Source organism: Cannabis sativa, chromosome 4 (assembly GCF_029168945.1).
Source record: "Cannabis sativa cultivar Pink pepper isolate KNU-18-1 chromosome 4, ASM2916894v1, whole genome shotgun sequence".
Taxonomy (NCBI): domain Eukaryota; kingdom Viridiplantae; phylum Streptophyta; class Magnoliopsida; order Rosales; family Cannabaceae; genus Cannabis; species Cannabis sativa.
The window spans coordinates 10,927,200-10,944,712 of record NC_083604.1 but is presented as its reverse complement, the minus strand read 5'-3'; the positions used below and the strand labels follow the sequence as shown (position 1 = coordinate 10,944,712).

At 37.8% G+C, this 17,513-nt stretch overlaps 1 protein-coding gene across 2 annotated transcripts; it reads right to left on the bottom strand.

The window, feature by feature from the left end:
- Nucleotides 1-13,771: 13,771 nt before the first annotated feature.
- On the bottom strand, nt 13,772-16,204 carry LOC115696217 (leucine-rich repeat protein 1). 2 transcript variants are annotated; one of them, XM_030623120.2, is made up of 7 exons: nt 15,827-16,204; nt 15,570-15,702; nt 15,306-15,377; nt 14,647-14,790; nt 14,436-14,507; nt 14,266-14,337; nt 13,772-14,121 (listed from the first exon to the last, which is right to left on the bottom strand). In XM_030623120.2, exons 1-7 carry the CDS (start codon nt 15,903-15,905, stop codon nt 14,043-14,045), a joined length of 651 nt encoding a protein of 216 aa, XP_030478980.1. In that variant the 5' UTR covers nt 15,906-16,204; the 3' UTR covers nt 13,772-14,042. The 2 variants fall into 2 exon arrangements, with proteins under 2 accessions (XP_030478980.1, XP_060969249.1); XM_061113266.1 differs by having other exon boundaries at nt 14,266-14,294; nt 15,827-16,068.
- Nucleotides 16,205-17,513: the final 1,309 nt, after the last annotated feature.

Here is a 17,513-nt window from a genome sequence, read left to right as displayed (position 1 = left end):
GATCTATAGGTACCTCAATTGTGTCTTCCGCGGCTTGGGCTGCGGCGATGTGATCGAGGATTCTTGGATCCAAGTCTGGTTCATCTATATGTGGCACTTCCTCGATTCCGAGGATCTCCTGGCGAGGAGGTGGTGCCTCCAAAAAGTAGATAACATTTACCGTCCTTTTCTCTGCGAGTTTAACTGCTGCGTTGTAACATTCTCGCGATTCTGATTGGAATCCCCGCACAGAACCTACTCCAGCGGGAGTAGGGAACTTCATTGTCAGATAATAGATCGAGGTTATGATCTTCATCTCTTTCAGGATTGGTCGACCAATTACGGCGTTATACGCTGAGTACTGGTCGATTACTGCAAAATCTACCATTAACTTGGGCATCACGGCGCTCCCAAAGTAATTGGGAGTTTGATCATTCCTTTTATTGTTATGACATCTCCCGAAAAACCATAAATACTCGACGTCATAGGTCGCAGATCCTTCTCCTGCAATCCCATTTGTTTGAATGCTTGGAAATTCAGCAGATTCACTGAACTTCCATTGTCGACAAGTATGCGATGGACATTATCCCCGCCAATATTGGCGACTATCACCAGTGCATCGGAATGCGGGTGATGGACCCATCTCGCATCACTCTCCGTAAAGGTGATGTCGTCGCATTCTTTCTTAAACAGCTTCTCGGGCCGCTCACTAAGATTATTCACATTGGTAAGCGGCTTCTCCTTGGCTTCTCTGGCATATCGTTCTTGCAATTTGCGAGAGTCCCCTGCGATATAAGGTCCCCCAATTATAGTCAGGATGTTGCGAGGTGTTCTGGAGCCACTCGCATTCTGGTTTTCTCCTTTTTCATCCGCTTGGGGACGACTCTCCTCGCTCTTCTTATACTTGTCGAATTTCCCTCTCCGGATTAGCTCCTCGATTTCATCCTGCAAGACCCAACATTCTAAGGTAGTGTGACCAATATCCTTGTGGTACTTACAAAATTTTTTAGGGTCTCTCCTGTCGCGATTTCCCCTGATGGGGGGTGGCTTCTTGAAGACTCCGTTTCTTTCCTCGATCGCGTAGATATGGTCTCGAGGGACTGCGAGTTCCGTATAGTTGACGAAGCGAGGTCCACCTTTCCTTTTCAGCGAGGATTCCTTCTTTGGAGGAGACTTGGCCAACTTTGGACTTCGCTGTCTTCGCGGGCTGCGTCTTCTTGGGCTTCGGCCCCTGGAGTTCTTTCCTCGTGGACTGCGAGATCGTGACCGCGGTATGGGTGACCGGCGCTTGTCCTTCCCCTTCACTAACTCCGGTAGAGAATTCTCGATTCTTTTGTGAGGTTCGGCCATGACGAAGAATTCAACTAAGGATTCGGGCCTTTGAGCCTGTTGCTCCTTCCAAAAGTCGGTCCTCGGCAAGATACCTGTTATCAACATGCAAACAAGCGAAGACTCGGGAGCCTTCTCAACCTTTGTTACTTCTGCGTTAAAGCGTTTAAAATAGTCTTGTAAAGACTCACCAGGTTCTTGTTTGATGTTGGCCAAAGTCGTGTAAGGTGGCCTATACGTCATTGTGGCCTGGAAATGTGTGAGGAATAAGTCGACGAAGGTTTCCCACGTCGATATCGATGCCTCGGGTAATTGGGTGAACCAATCATGGGCATTTTCCTCGAAAGTTGCCGCAAGAATGCGCCACTTTGCGAGCTGCGGTACCTGATCCACTTCCATTATGGTATTAAATTTTTCAAGATAATCTATCGGGTTAGAAGTACCTTTATATTTGAGGGATTTGGATAGACGAAACCCTTTTGGAAGTTGAGCCTGTCGCACTTCTGTAGTGAAAGGCGAGGTACCATGCAACTTATATATAGGCTTTCGTTGCTGCTCGAGCATTTTCAAAGCCTGCAGAAGCATGCTTTGGTCAATCCCTCCAACCGCAGGAGTCGGGGCTGCTACAACTGTGGGACTTTCAACTACTGCGGCAAGATTTACTGGGACATTAATCCCAGTGGTCGCGATCGGCGCGGTAGGCGGGTTATTATAAGTATTGGCACCCTGATCGTCCGCATGGGGATCACGGAGTGTCTCAGTATTATGTGGGACGCGTGAGCGTGCCCTGAAAACTGCGTTGAGATGATCACGCAGATCACCTCGGTGTACCTGATAACGTCCTCCCTGTTGTGTCTGTACAGAGCAGGACCTTGTGTACTTGCTTGGAGTGCGACCATGCGATGACGAAGAGGCTGACTCTGCATCGTTGTCTCTTGATGGTCGGCTACGAGGATTACGGCGTTCAGGATCTTCATCAACCTGTGTGCTTTGGTTTGGATACCTTGCGGATTGATCCCTAGACGTTGGATGGTTCAGGTCCAGACCTTCAGGGTTGGTTCTTCGTTCCATGCGTACACGGTTAGTATGACGTCTAGAAGTCGTTACCTGAGGGTTATCGGTGCGAATAGCAGGAACTTGAGGAGGGCGTCGGGCTCGGTTTTGTCCATCTACTTCAGCCTGTAGTGCATGAAGTTGATCCTGAATCGCAGCATATTGATCAGTGGTGAGCTGGATCATTCCCTCGGATACCACCGCCGGAGTGACGGGGGGAAAATGCATGATTGCTGGTGGCGTGGATGCGTCCCCAACCTGAGGGTCAGTCGTTTCTGGGAATAGGTTGAGTGGTCTGATATTGCTTCTCCCTACTCCGCCATTAATGATGTCCACAGGTGGCGCTCTAGCTCCAGATAATGTTACGTTCATCATCCCAATGTTGATGGACTCGTTAGCTCCGTTGGCGTGATTTCCAGCCATGATGATATTGTTCTTTGAAATGAATGAAATCTTAGTCGATTCCCACAGACGACGCCAAATGTTGTCGAGTGAATTTCGCAACACCAAATTATATTATTTTATTAATATAAAAGAGAATTTTATGGGTAATGACAAGTGTGAGTATTCAACCTAGAATGGCGAGTACTCGACTGGGAATGGGAAAACAATCAACAAAAAACTGGAAAACAACAGTAAGACAGAGAATTATAGTGGTTCAGTCAGATTATGATCTGCTTAGTCCACTGTAGCCAAGGATTCGTAGGTGCCATTTCATGGTGGATCACCTCTTTATATACAAAGCAGGTGTCCAATCGGTTACATAAGGATCACATTCATTGTTAATCCATTATTTACATATTGAATTGCAATAATTAAACCCAAGCAACGTTAACATTAATAAATGAATGACAGTTACTAAGTCTATCAACGTGTGCGTCTTCCGCATCTGCGAGTTGACCGTTCATGTTCCGTTGTTGAGCTCGCAGGGTCATCAGTACGTTTGGAACGTCCGCGCCCTTAGGTAGTTGCCTCTTGTAGACATCGCATGTCGAGCTGATAGAACCTAGACACGCGAGTCTATATTGGTTTATCGAGGCCATTGGATCGTAGGGACCAAATTGCATCATAGAGAGTTGATCTCTATGCTTTCGCAGAAATAAAGAGAGGATACTCGCATATGTATTGACACATGCGAGTTGGACCCATCCTGTATAATGTGAGTTAAAGTTATGCGATTCGACTTAGGTCGTACTCACAGTATCTCGCTGGTTTTATCCTGGGCGAGGTTGGAACATCGAGGAGTCTCTCATGGACAATTCAGCTTTCATTGGAAGGCTGAATACATGTGTCCTTTAAATAGGAGTCTGGTCTCGAGTTTCTAGGTGAGAGGAATCTCACTATAACAATTATTTTGTTGTATGTTTATTGTGTTGCCAAAACTTTAGTAGTTTGTCTCCTATAGTTTATTACTTTGTTGTATTTTTTATTGTGTTGCTAAAGCTTAAATAGTTTGTTGTATGAAATTTTTATTTTCTTCTTAAATTTGATTAAATGTATAATTATTAAATTATTTGGTGATAGGTGTGAACTAGGGGTGTTCATCCGATCTAATCCGTACTTTTTTGGTCAAACAACATCCAATCCGCACTAAGTGCGGATTTCATATTTTGGATCCAATTCGATCCGCATAAGAGTTTAAATCCAATCCAATCCAATCTGCAATAGTGCGGATTGGATCGGTTATTTTAGATCGGTTATTTTTTTCATAATAAATTATTTAATATTTCATAGAAAAAAAATTAAAAAAAACTATTGTTTCTTAATCTCCAATAATAATCTATTCCATCTCTATTTATATACAAATTAAACCAATATACATATATATATATCAATATATATATATACTTATCTTTAGATTTACACTAATATCTTTATATATTAAAAGTGTCTATCTAACGGCATTTCTTGGTTTAACATTCTTGGTTTAACAGAATATACTTAAAAATAAAAGAATATTCTGTTAAATTTAACGATTAGGTTTGATCTCCCGTTAAAAAATAAACCCAATAATTAAACCAAAAAATTAAACAATATTTTAAATAAACAATCTTTTAAATATTAATAATCTCTTTTTAAATTAAAAAAATCATCTTAGCCAAATATCTCTCTAACAAACCTATCTTGGGAGAATATTAATAATTTTTTATTTATTTTTTAAAAAAGAAAAATATAGATAATATAAAAGAAGATTGATTGTGTTGGCTTAGAGATTTTTGGGCTTGGGCTTAAAAAAATAATTAAAAAAAAAAGATGAAATGGGCTGTAATTAGTATTTACCTTATATATTTGTGCTTATTTTTAGTTTTATTTTTAATTTTACCACCAAGAGGAGAAGGTTGAAAAATATTAGAATATGAAAATATTATTGGTGCTTATTAGTAATTTGCAAAGAATGTGAAAGTCTATAAATATATAGTTGTGTAGCTATTATTAAATATGAAATGAGATAATAGAACTTTTTTCAATTAGAAGATTAATGTACATTTTACTATTAATAACGTACATTATTATAACACAACTATGTTTTACTTACTAAATATACTGACACATATTTTATTTTTATAAAACAAATCGTTCAAATAATTATACTATTTTAATTATTAATTAAAATAAAAAACTAAAATATTAAATAAAACTAACACTACGTGGCTTGACACGTAACAATCACCTAGTATATATATATGTATCTATTACTAAAATAAATAAGCTAGTATATATATATTTAAACTTTATGTATATGTGTCTATGTGAATAAGAATTATTTTTTTTTTGTATTTTTTATTACAAAATAAATAAAATGCACAAACTCAATATATTACTAAAAAGATTAAGAAATTAGAAGTTAGTGTCTTTTTTTAATTAATATATATTATATATTATATTTTTAAAAAAATATATATATAATTAAGTGCGGATTGGATTGGATCGGTTACTTTTTGAATTCAAACAACATCCAATCCGCACAAGTGCGGATTTTAGATTTTTCAATCCAATCCAATCCGCACAAGTGCGGATATCCGCATTTTGCGGATTGGATTGGATTGGATCGTGCAGATTGGATTGGATCAGATACTTTGTGAACACCCCTAGTGTAAACTGACCACACCATACAAAATTTTAGTGTGGTCATTTTGAGATTTATGTGATGCAGTGCAGTTGCAGTTTAAAAAATTACTCAAATTGCATGTAGTGTTTGGTTGAAAAAAATTAGCCAAAAACTGCACCATCAACATTTTGAACACTCATACCCACTGTTCATATGAAGTTTTTTTTTGTTTTGTTTTTTCTTTCTAAGGACTGTTCATATGAAGTTGTTTCATAGAAATTATCCTTTCAAAGAACATGATCGCCCTCTAATGTTGCAAAAGAATGAGAAATGGGAATATGTTCTAATGTTGCAGAAATGAGAATATGTGCCTTAAGTACCTACACTTACTCAAATGATCCCAATCTATTGGGGTTAAAAAAAATCATGAGCTCAACTATTTGAGAACAAAGTTATTTGCAGGGGATGTTGCCATTGATATTATTGGTAGGAGTGGAGGTGTTGCTTTCTTTTGGAAAAATAAGGAGGATGTGTCCTTGATTTACTATTCTATTAATTATATTGATGTGTTCATTTCTCTGGAAGATAATGCGAGGTATCATTTAACTGGAATTTATGGGGAACTTAATAGAGCTTTGAGGAGGAATACATGAGCTATTCTTCATACTCTTAAAGACACATCTTCTCTTCTTTAGTGTTTAATTGGTGATTTTAATAATGTATTGATTCAGAATGAAGAAAAATGGGATCTTCTGTATCCCAATTGGCTAGCGGAGGACTTTCATGAGGTAGTTAAGAGTGTAGTTTGGTAGACTTGTATTTGGTTGGGTACCCGTATACTTGGGAGATGGGAAGGGAAACTAATGGTTGGTTGGAGGCTCGTTTGGACAGGGCTTTGATCACTTCAAATTGGCTTCATCGTTTTGATGTCGCAAAGCTTGAAACTTTAGAAGTTTCAATTATTGCTCATTGTTTGATTTTCTTATGACCGGAGGTTAGTGTTTCTAGTCTTTATGCGCCTCGTTTCTAGTTTGAGAATGCTTGGTTATAAGAACCCCTTTGCTTTTGTTTGGTTGATGAGTGTTGGGCTACTTGTGTTAGTCTTCCTATATGTTCTAATATTAGATATTGTAATGGTATCTTTAGACTTTGGAGTAACGATATCACATGAATTTTAAAGAGGGGTTCAGGATTGTAAAGGTAGATTGAAGTTTCTTAAAAAGGGCGTCATGATCCTAAAGTTGTTCTGAGATATAAAGAGAAAAGTCTTAAGCTGCAAGAAATATTGACACAACGTGAAATATTTTGGCAGCAACTTTTAAATAATTATGATTAAAGGAAGGAGATTAATATAGTAAATACTTCCATGTTGTTGCTTCAACCTGGAGTTGTCATAACTAGGTGCTAAAATTGAAGAATAATGCTGGGTTTTGGGTGGGCTAAAATTCAGGTCTCTCTGAGTTGATGACAGATTATTTAATCTGTTGTTCTCAGCCTCAAATACAAATTAGGATGAAGATGTGTTACGAATTCTATTTCTTGAATGAAAAATCTTGAGTTGTTTAAGCCAATTGAGGAAATGACTCTTTTTTAGACGTGCCCTGATAAATCTCCAGGACCTGATGGTATGACTCCTAAAATATAAAAAATATTAGAATAATATTGGTCTTGATATTACTTTAATAGTAAAATTATTCTTTCTCATAGGTGTTTTAGAGGAGAGTTTAAATGATAAAAATATTATTCTTATTCATAAAAAGAAGAATCTAGAGACAATGGGGGAGTTAAGATCGATAGCTTTGTGTAATGTGCTCTACAGGGTGATATATAAGGTCATTGCCAATCATTTAAAGAAGGTTTTATCTCAAGTTATGAAGCTAGCCTGTTCATGCCTGGATTTGGTGACCCTGGCTAGTTCTTGGCTGAGTCATGGGACCCTAACTGACCCTTTCAAGGCTTGAGAACCTTGGCCGGCATGGGCTTTGGTTCCAAGTGGGTAGCCAATTTTCTGTTATCTTTTGACTTCGGCAAGAATCTGGCTCTATAGGCATATACAACCTTAATTTCATACGTGGTTTCCTTGGAAACTTTGTATGAAACTTAATGATGAGTCTATTATAGTTGAATGTTCAACATAAGATTCAACATGGCTTAAAGCCTGTAAGGAACTCTGCCTTAGCCGTAGCCCGGTACGTGGCCCCTATAAGAGCTTTGTCCGGCTCTTTTCTAGCTATAAGGTTCTTGTAGGGCCTTCGCCTCATGCATGTGAATCGATTTTATATTTGGCCTTAAGGCTTTCATGTTCTTGCTTTAGCCTATATGTCCTCTGTTTTCGAACACTACTGTTGTTTTAGCCTTAAAGCCTTTTATGACGAACATATGATCGTCCTGGCTATCTTCTTATGGCCTTGACATGTAAAGGTCTGAATTTACTTTGTCAAGCCGAAGTATGCCTGAACGACTTAGAGGCAGGTTTAGTAGCTTATTATAAGCATTGAAATTTATCTACATAAGTTCTTTGTGATAGTTCGATGCATTGTACGTTATAGGTGCCCCAAGCAACCATCCAGGAAAGTCTTTTGGTCACTTGTTATTCCTCAAGTTTCATAGACTTTTCCTGGGTTCTTTCTTGGGGTGTTATCCATAGGATATATGTGAAACTGAAAGAGTGACTTTAAGAAGTTAATCTTGTGAGCAAGTGATTTAGACACAATCTTACATTAAACAAAAGCTTTTAGCTTAGTGTCTGCTTTTGAAATCACGTAGTGGGTACCCCCTACGCGGCTTACCGTGCAACGACCATCACTGAAGAGTGATGGGAGGCCATGCTGAAAAGCAATGGGTACTAGCTCTTTTATGGGTTCCTGCATAATGAAACAATTGACAAGTTGGCTAGTGAGAGTACTTACCGAGATGTTCCCTATTTCAGTGTTCGGGTAGAAGTTTTGACTTCAAGTTCTTGTTGTACTCGCCAGACTTGTATGCACCTTTACTGTTATCTTGTAACATGGTGAGGACCTTTCCAGTTTGGTCCAAACATGCTTGTTGCAGGGGATTTGTTGTCAAGGAGTATTCTTCAGCTCCTGGAATACGGTTTCACATTCCTTTCTCCACTTGAATTTTTTGTTGCTTTTGAGAATGTTGAAGAAGGGTACACATTTGTCTGTAGACTTGGACACAAATTTGCTGAGTGCAACAATGCGTTTGTTTGGCTTTGTACTTCCTTGACAGTTGTGGGTGACTTCTTGTCTAAAAGGGCTTGGATCTTGTCTGGGTTTGAGCTTCATGTTGTAGCTGCTGAGGATTTTAAAATTCGTCTAGGTCCTCCATATGCCCCCAACCTTTTTGGACTTGACAAGCATGTCGTCCACAATTCCATGTTGCGGTCGATAGGATCATTGAACATTTTATTCACAGGCCTCTGATATGTGGCCTTTGCATTCTCCAGCCCTAAAAGGCATGACTTTGTAGCAGTATAGGCCTAAGTCTGTCATGAAACTTGTATGCTCCTGATTTGGTGGATGCATCTTTTATTTCTTGGCTTTGGACAAGGTCAAGTTGTAATAGTGAGGGGCAGATTGCCGATATCCTCTCGACATCCTACCTCATGCCTTGTTGAGAATTTCAGGCAAAGGTGGTAGATGGATGTTATTGCCTTTAGATTTTATAGGTCTAGTAAGCCTATCATGGCATTGAAATTCGAGGGAACGTCGATTACGACAAACTGTGCCATCAGAGTTTTGGTGGTTGGATTTTCTCCAACAGTGAAGGGTAATCTGATATACCTGATGGGTGTGATGCCTTGGCCAAAGGGGCCATACATCACTTGATTGTAGGGTGCCAAGTCAGGGAGTTGGAACATCGTCTTTCCATGTCTTGATTTTGAAAAGAATGTTGAAGGAGGCTCCATTGTCCACCATGTATCTTGCCACAACCATATTCCAAATTTATGCAGTATCAACCAGGAAATCGTTGCGTGGGGACTGACTTGGGCAGGATCTCCTTTTGAGAAAGAGATCACGGGCTTTCCAATCTTTATTTGCTTAGAGCCTTGTTCTTTGCTTGTTGAGAAGTCACTTTTGGGCTCGTGACAAAGTGTTTGAGCATAGTGCTTTCTAGCTTTGCTGGTCTCGCCTACAATATGGAGTCCGCTAATGACGACCCCTATGTGTCCTGCCACCGGAGGTTTGGGCAGAGTTGTTAGCACCTGCTTGTGCAACTGGAAAGAGGTGGAGGCCAGCCCTCAGACTGTTGCCTTGCCCTGCTGGGATGTCTGAGCATGATTTTCTTTGGGAGTTTTGTTAGGAGAGTGAAGCATGCACACTTCCCCTCCTTCTCCATTGGGCTTCATGGCATAAGGGAATCGTTGAATCTCCCTCTTTTGCCATTATGTTGGTCTAAGCCATCGTTGTTGTGCTTGCCTCCACCATTATCATTGTTTGAGAATCAACAAAGATTGTCTGCACTGGTCGGCATGTTGGGCATTGCTTGGGGCGCTATGAGGCCCTGTGTTTGTTTACCATTGACATGCCCTCTTATCTGGGCTTGTCAGACAACTTCTTCCAACTTTATGAAGCCATCAGCTCGCTCTAGGAACTCCTCCGCGCTGTTTGTTGAGATTCTTCTGATATCGTTTTAGAAGTCACTCAATGGTAGGATGCCTCCGAGTATGGCCGTATATCGACCTTCTTTTGTCAAACCTTTGACCTTGGTGGCCTCAGCCATGAACCATTGAATGTAGTCCTTCAAGGGTTCATCTTGTCTTTGCTTTACTTCGACAAGATCCTCCAATTGGGTAGGTATTTGTCTTGAAGCAGAGAATTGAACATAAAATTCCTAGGGGAATTCTTCCCAATAGTCAATTCTTCCTAGGGCCAGCTTGAAATACCATTGTTGGGCTATTTCAGCTAGAGATGCTAGAAAGATTTGACATTGCACATCTCCAGATACTATAGGAGATCTATTTGGATCTCAAAGTATTTCAAGTGCACTAGGGGATCTTCTTTCTCTATGCACATCTTCTAAGTCAGCATCTTGAATTTAGGCAAGGGCAAGGCATTGATGTATGCTGAGATTGGTGTTCTTTTTGACCTGTCTAGCTCAAGTTCTGAAGGTTTTGGACCAGTTAGGCCTTTGAGCATGTCTCACATTTGATCCAACTGTGCTTGCACAAAAGGATTTATTGCTGCAGGGGCCTGATTGATTGGCCTTCTTTGATTGAGTTGCAATCCCGAATGAGCCAAAGCATGGCTGGCCATACCATAGGAGAGGGTATACCCAAGGCCAGCAAGCCTTGAGTCTATACTTGTACATGACCAGCCAGCCCTATGCTGGGTAGGGCCTGGCCGCCCACACTTCTTTGCCTGGCTGGTGAAGTTTGTGCATTAACATGGGATAGATCACACCCATTGTTGGAGTTTGGTGGATCCAACTGTCTGAAGTGATTAATTTCACTCCTTAAATTATTGTTTTGGGTGTTTCCACCTGCTCCTGGTCCTTGTCACCTGAAAATTGGTCTTTGGGTGATTTGTTCCCCTCAGGGAGGGAGTGCTCCTCTCTGGCCGGCCATGAGGACTTCTGGAGATGTCTAGCCGACCATGGGGACTTCTTTAGGTGGCTGGCCGGCCATAGGGACTCCTGCTGGTGGCTGGCCGGTCACAGGAGGGATAGCAGGGGCTGTTACTGAACTTGAGATCCCTGGCCCCCATGCGTTGGTTACTAGGATTCGGCTGTTCTTGCCGTTAGACCTTTGATGCAAGGTCTGTCCTCCCTCTAGCAAGGGAAGATCTGTCCTAGTCCCTGAAGGGGTAGGTTGGTTAGCTTGTTGATAGACCCTCCCTGATCTATCAACTAGTCTTCCTTGAAGTGGATATCTGATGAGATCTTGGCCTCTTACACCTGTTCTCTAGTTGAACCGCCTTATCAGATCGCTGACCTATCTATTTCGGTAATCTAACTCTTCCTAGTGAGATCGAAGGATGTACTCTTGGTCATCCATGCATCTCGAGAATTCGCATCTCTATTGAGCGAGTATATTACAATCAGCAGCGCGTGGTTCTTCAAGGAGTTCACGTCTGTGTTGAGCGAGTACATCGCAATCAGCAACGCGTAACTCTTCAATTAGGCCGGCTTGGCAGACAACCTCTCGAAGTCTGGCTAACTCGAGATCTCACGTGGGGCTCACCAATTCATGGTCTTGTCTCTCCTGCATAGTACTAGGGATGAAACCCAGTTGTTGTTCCTGAGGGTGCTCCTCAAGGATTCTTCCTTCAATTAGAGGCGCCTGTGGAGGGTCTTCCCTAGGAGGCAGGGACCGACTATTCAGGTTCACCTGGATGTTCGCGCCATCCTGGCCAATTGTAGTTGCTAGATTTATGGTGCCTACTATGGTGATAGGATTGGCCACATCTATTGTGTTCATAGGGATTCCAGTTGTGGCTGGAACATGAACATCATGATCTGTAATCTGTGGGTCTTGAGGGAGACCCAAGGATGCAGATGGTGCGATTGGTGTTCTTCTCGTGTTAACCATGGTGTTTGATCAGATATGATATCTATGCTCTCAATGAAAGCACCAAACTGTTGACCTCGAAAAGTGATCAATCGACAACAGTCGTATGAATCTGATATTTGCCACGTGTTACACAATAAGAACAGTAAAGTAAATAAGACAAGGATTTTTATAGAGGTTCAGCCCCCTAAGTTAGTAGGTAATGACCTACTCCTCTTTTGGTTGTATTGATACCTAGAGATAATACTATTCAGATTACTATAGGTGGGATCTGGTATAGCTCTCTATAAGGATACAAAACATGGATCAAGTAGGCAGATTTGAAGAGAGAGATGAATAGCCTTAGAGGCGTGTGAGAGAGGAAGAGAGAGAGAGAGCCTTTGGGGGTATGTAGCAAAGAGAGAGAGAGAGAGAGAGAGAGAGAGAGAGAGAGAGAGAGAGAGAGAGAGAGAGAGAGAGAGAGAGAGAGAGAGAGAGAGAGAGAGAGAGAGAGAGAGAGAGAGAGAGAGAGAGAGAGAGAGTAGGGTTTTTAACTTAGAGTAATTTGGAGGCTAAGGATTAGGCTTAGTGACTTAGATTTTTTAAGCTAGAGTTAAGGCATTTATATAAGAAGCTTAAAACCCTAGCTGACAATGGAATTCTTAGATATTTACATATTAAATAAATAAATACAAATGACTTAATTTCCCCCTGAAAGTAGAAATTTTCGTAGCTTTTTTATTGGGTTGACAAGGGCCCAATTCGCAGGTGGCTTGCATTTCACGTGTAGAGTTGTACAAAAAATCCTATCATGTCAATGCTGGCCGGCCATGCTCCTGCCAGTATCTGGCAGTTCATGTTCTTGTCAGCTTTACCAAGAGGAGGCCAGCCTTTGGCAAGTGGAGGACAACTTTGTACATCGTTTCCTTATAGAGGCCAGATTCCCTTAGTCGAACGAAAGTTGCCTTGGTCCGGAAGTCACTTTTTGGCCGGCCAGCTTGTGCCCAGATCCTGACCGGCCTATATGCTCACTCTGGCTGGCCTATAGGCTTCTCTTGGCCAGCTAAGGATGTTTGTACAACTCCTTAAGGATTCGCTTCACTCCATTTGATTGTTGCTTGACGATTTCGCTATATCTTGCATGGAGGCCCTATTATGCTACTGGCAGGACTGTACTCCACTTGTACTCTGTCTTTAACTTACGTAGATATGCTACGTCAGGTGGATAAAATTTAGAATAACTCATACATATAAGAAAAACAATTAGATGTACAACAAGATATTTAAACATAATTTTCAACAATGTAAACTATTTAAAATTTTTAAAAATTTACAAATCGTAAAAAATAAATATAATGTATTGTATACAACTATAAATATTATTAGACATGTTTTTTTCTAAATACCAAATCACATAGAAGACTACCGAAACATTCCTTTAGCGTGGTGTACTATAAACTTTTCCTTATATTTTATTCCACAGATTATTAATAATAAGTAATAACACCATTTAAATTTGGAGGCAGAGAAATCCAACAAGCAGGTACAAAAATGGTCAGTTCCTGCTAAAACAGAAGAAAAAGATGATAGATATGATGGCCACCACTACTTATGATCAAAAGAATCATGTGACTTATTCTATATATTAAAGTTTTTTTGATGAATAAGTAGATCTTAAAGTTGTACACGTTGAAGTTTCATTAAAAATATGAACTCCTTTAACACACCTATATTCAATATTAGCTCTGTCAATGTTTTATATGACAACAATTTGAATATCCTTTGAAATAAACATGGACTGCTATGGAAGGGAAATATGAGCAAGATGGTTGAATAGTAATAGCTAGGCATTGTAAAAGACCAAACTAGAATTTTGAAGAAGCTTAACTTATAAATCTCCAAATTGGGTTTATTCTCTCAATCAACATTACACAAAGCCCAAGCCCAATCACTACTATTATGTAAATGACACATCAAAAGTGATTTGATGAGAGACCAATCATCACTGTTCATAATTTACTTTAGATGGTTGTTTTCAATTTTTTATAGGCCCTTGCTTCAAAAAGTGACCTTTAGATTTAGATGGAAACAATTATTAGCAAAGCAACAATTTGTTGCTGCTTTTGTTACTACATTTATACATCAATTACAGCTTTCTCCAATATCATATCTCACAAATCCCATCAGCTCAGGTCCTTCTAGTCTTGGATTGTTTTTGAAACTACATTCAAACAATTTTAACAAGGATCAAGTTAGTAACAAAAATATCAAACAAATCAATTTGTTTGTTTAATAATTATTATTGTCCCAAAAGTTACTTTTTTTTAAAAAAAGAAGTAACAATAATGATTTTGATTTTACGTACTTTTCCTCTGAGAACTTGGCGAACGAGCCCTGGGTCGGAAATGTACCGCACAAATCATTATTTGACACATCACTACATATAAATATATATATAATGATTGATTAGGCTAACACAAGTACATCTATATTATCATTATTAAGAATAATAGATAGATAGATAGATTGGCATACAGGATCTTAAGATTTCCAAGCTTAGTAAGTTGTCTTGGAATCTTTCCACTCAATCTGTTCCCATTCAATCGCCTGCATTAAGTTTCACGTGAGCCCATACTAAATTAATTAACTCTTTCACAATGAGTGAAAAGTGAATATATAGTACAGTACATGGTTAATATTATTGTATAATTTATTACACCCAAAAGAACAAACATTATATACTTACAAAAATTTGAGATTTGAAAGGTTAGAGAGAGAAGATGGGATTGATCCAGAGAGGTTGTTATGGTAAAGATCCAAGCTAACAAGGCTTTTCAATCCTCCAAGTTCCTTTGGAATAGGACCCATCAGGGAATTCATGTACAATTCCCTGTAAACACATGCAAAACAAAAAGAAGAAACCAATATGGTTGTGGGGTTAATATTATTAAATGCATTATTTGACTTGAGCTTCATCATCTACACTATACATACATCTATATTTAATACTCCATGCCAAAACAATTGATTTTCATCGGTTACGGCTGGTGGGGTTGGTGAGTTTCTACCCAAAAAATTAAATCAATTTTCTTCTTCGACTTCTAATATCTGATTGTCCATGAAATAAAATGATAACTAGTTTTTCATAATAATTGTGGAATAATTTAATATTGAGTTACAACAATAATTATAATAATAAAAAGAAAAAACATGTAGTGTATGTGTCTGTAATATAAAATATTACTAAATGTTTATGTATCTCAGTAGCTAGTTGCCAAATAAGTAGCTAGCTATATAATGTAATGATGCCCTGTTTTATACATGTATAGCTAGCCATAGTAAAAATCCAAGTTTGAACGAACAGAATTAATACAAATATTCTGCTCTGATATTAATTTTACTTACAGATACTGAAGACGCTCAAGCTTCCCCAACTCGCCCACCAAACTACCTGAAATATTTGCATTTCCAAGGTCTCTGCACACACACACACAAATATATATATTAAACAAAAATATATCATGTATAATATGTATTGATCATCCTAGCTTTTAAATTATGTAATATCATATAGTATGATAAGGCAAAGATTATGAGAGAATTGAAATTAAAACATAAGAAGCAAAAAGGATTAAAAGAAAAAGAAAAGGGAGAGATGAGAAGAATTACAGTCGGGTAACCCGGTTATCAGTATCACAAGTGACATGGAACCAAGTACAAGGATCCACCAAGGTTGGATCCCAACTCTCCAAAACATTATTTGGGTCTTTAACAGACCTTCTCAACGCGTACAGAGCATCTCCTGTTCATACACACATACATACATACATATATTATATAAAGTTCACACAAGACAAAAAATCAAATATTATACAAGGCAAGTAGTATTATTTCATTCATAGTAAAGGTTGATTGAAAAATGTTACCTTCTACGTTAGCATTTGTTGGTACTAAAGGCCACGATAAAAGAGCTAAAACAGCTGTAAGTAGAACCAAGATCGCCATTTTCAGAGCTTGGAAGAAGAATAAGTTGGGTTTGAAAAAGCTTTCAACTTTGAGGTACTCAAAGAGTCAAAGGGTCAATGTTGGTAATGGGTATTTGAGATTTTAGAGAGAGAGAGTGTGTGTGTGAACGTGTTGAGGAGAGAAAGGAATCAAACATTTGGGAGAATTTATAGAGCCCATAAAAGTAGAGGAGTGAGGTTATTTGCTCTTTTTTCTTGGCAAATCGCTGTAATTAATTACCAAAACTTTTTTTTTTTTTTTTTTTGAAAGACGAACCAAAATTTTATTTAAATAAGATCGGTTCTTTCTTTTCTAATGATTTTTATTAAATATAAAATCTTTTTAACATTTTATTTATTCATTTAAATATTTTTCTTTATATAATTTCAATACAAATTTAATTACTATATTGCTTTTGGGGTAAATTTGTACCTTGTTTATTGGGATACAATTATAAAGTTTAAACCAAATATAATATTATGGCATCATTAGTTTAAGAATGAGGTTTTGCTCTCAAGTGGATTCAGGTCGGGTCGTTCTATGAAGAATGACCGCCTGTTCGCCTTGATTACATGCAGAACCAATGATTTTTCTGTTGTCACGACACATCGATTTCTTATCTCTTTCAAAAAAAAAAAAAAAAAAAAAAACCAAATATAATATTAAACAATTTTTGAATTCAATTTACTATAAAATTTACACCAAACCAAACAATAAAACTTTAAAGTCTGAATAAAGAAAATTAAGACTAGAAGAACAAAGCTTCTGCTTCAAAAGCTAAAAAGCTATAAACGTATGATCATTTTATTTAATTTTTTTTCACCAAAAGAATATCTACAAATTATAAAAATAAAAATAAACTAGTATCAAATCTTTTAAGAATGATATGAAAATTTCACAGAAGAAGCATCTTTTAAATGCTTGTAAAAAAAATTACAGCTAAATCCTCTTAATTATCATTCCACTTATATTTAAATTTTTAAGCTCAAAATTTAGTGGCAAAATCCTCCAAGCTACTGTTAGCAAATTTAAGGTTGCATCTATTTTTTTACAGTTAACTGCTAACATAGAGTACTTATGTGTATACTCTTTTACACGTGACAAGTTTATATTAGTACACTTAATATTATTATTTAAAAATTATAAAGATTATTTCAAAATTTACAATATTTTTTATTTTTTAAATATTTTATTTTTTATTTTTATAATTTTATTTAATTTTAAAATGAAATTTGAAATAATAATATTAGGCGTACCAATATAAACGTGTGACGTATACAAGAGTGTACACATAAGCAGTCTATAGTGACAATTAACCGAAGAATACCTTAAATTTGCTAATAGTTCAGTAATTTGAAACATTTTACTTGTCAAAATTAATTAAGTGCAAGTAAAACAATAGTTAGAGCACTCCCAACAGTTCCTCTACTCTATCTTTAAAATATATCACCAAAATTTTATTTTTTCTATTTTACAACACACTTTTACACTACATCATACATCAAATTCTATTAGATACATCACAAGAACCTTTTTTTTTTTTTTAATTTTATTATATTGTATTCATTACTAATATATAATATTAATATATACATATATTTCCATATA

Coding starts and splice junctions, on each gene's coding strand:
- LOC115696217 (XM_030623120.2), bottom strand. CDS start 15,905: ATGGCGATCTTGGTTCTACTTACAGCTGTTTTAGCTCTTTTATCGTGG. Junction 15,378..15,569: donor GATAACCGGGTTACCCGACT/GTAATTCTTCTC, acceptor GTGTGTGTGCAG/AGACCTTGGAAATGCAAATA. Junction 14,508..14,646: donor CTTTCAAATCTCAAATTTTT/GTAAGTATATAA, acceptor AACTTAATGCAG/GCGATTGAATGGGAACAGAT.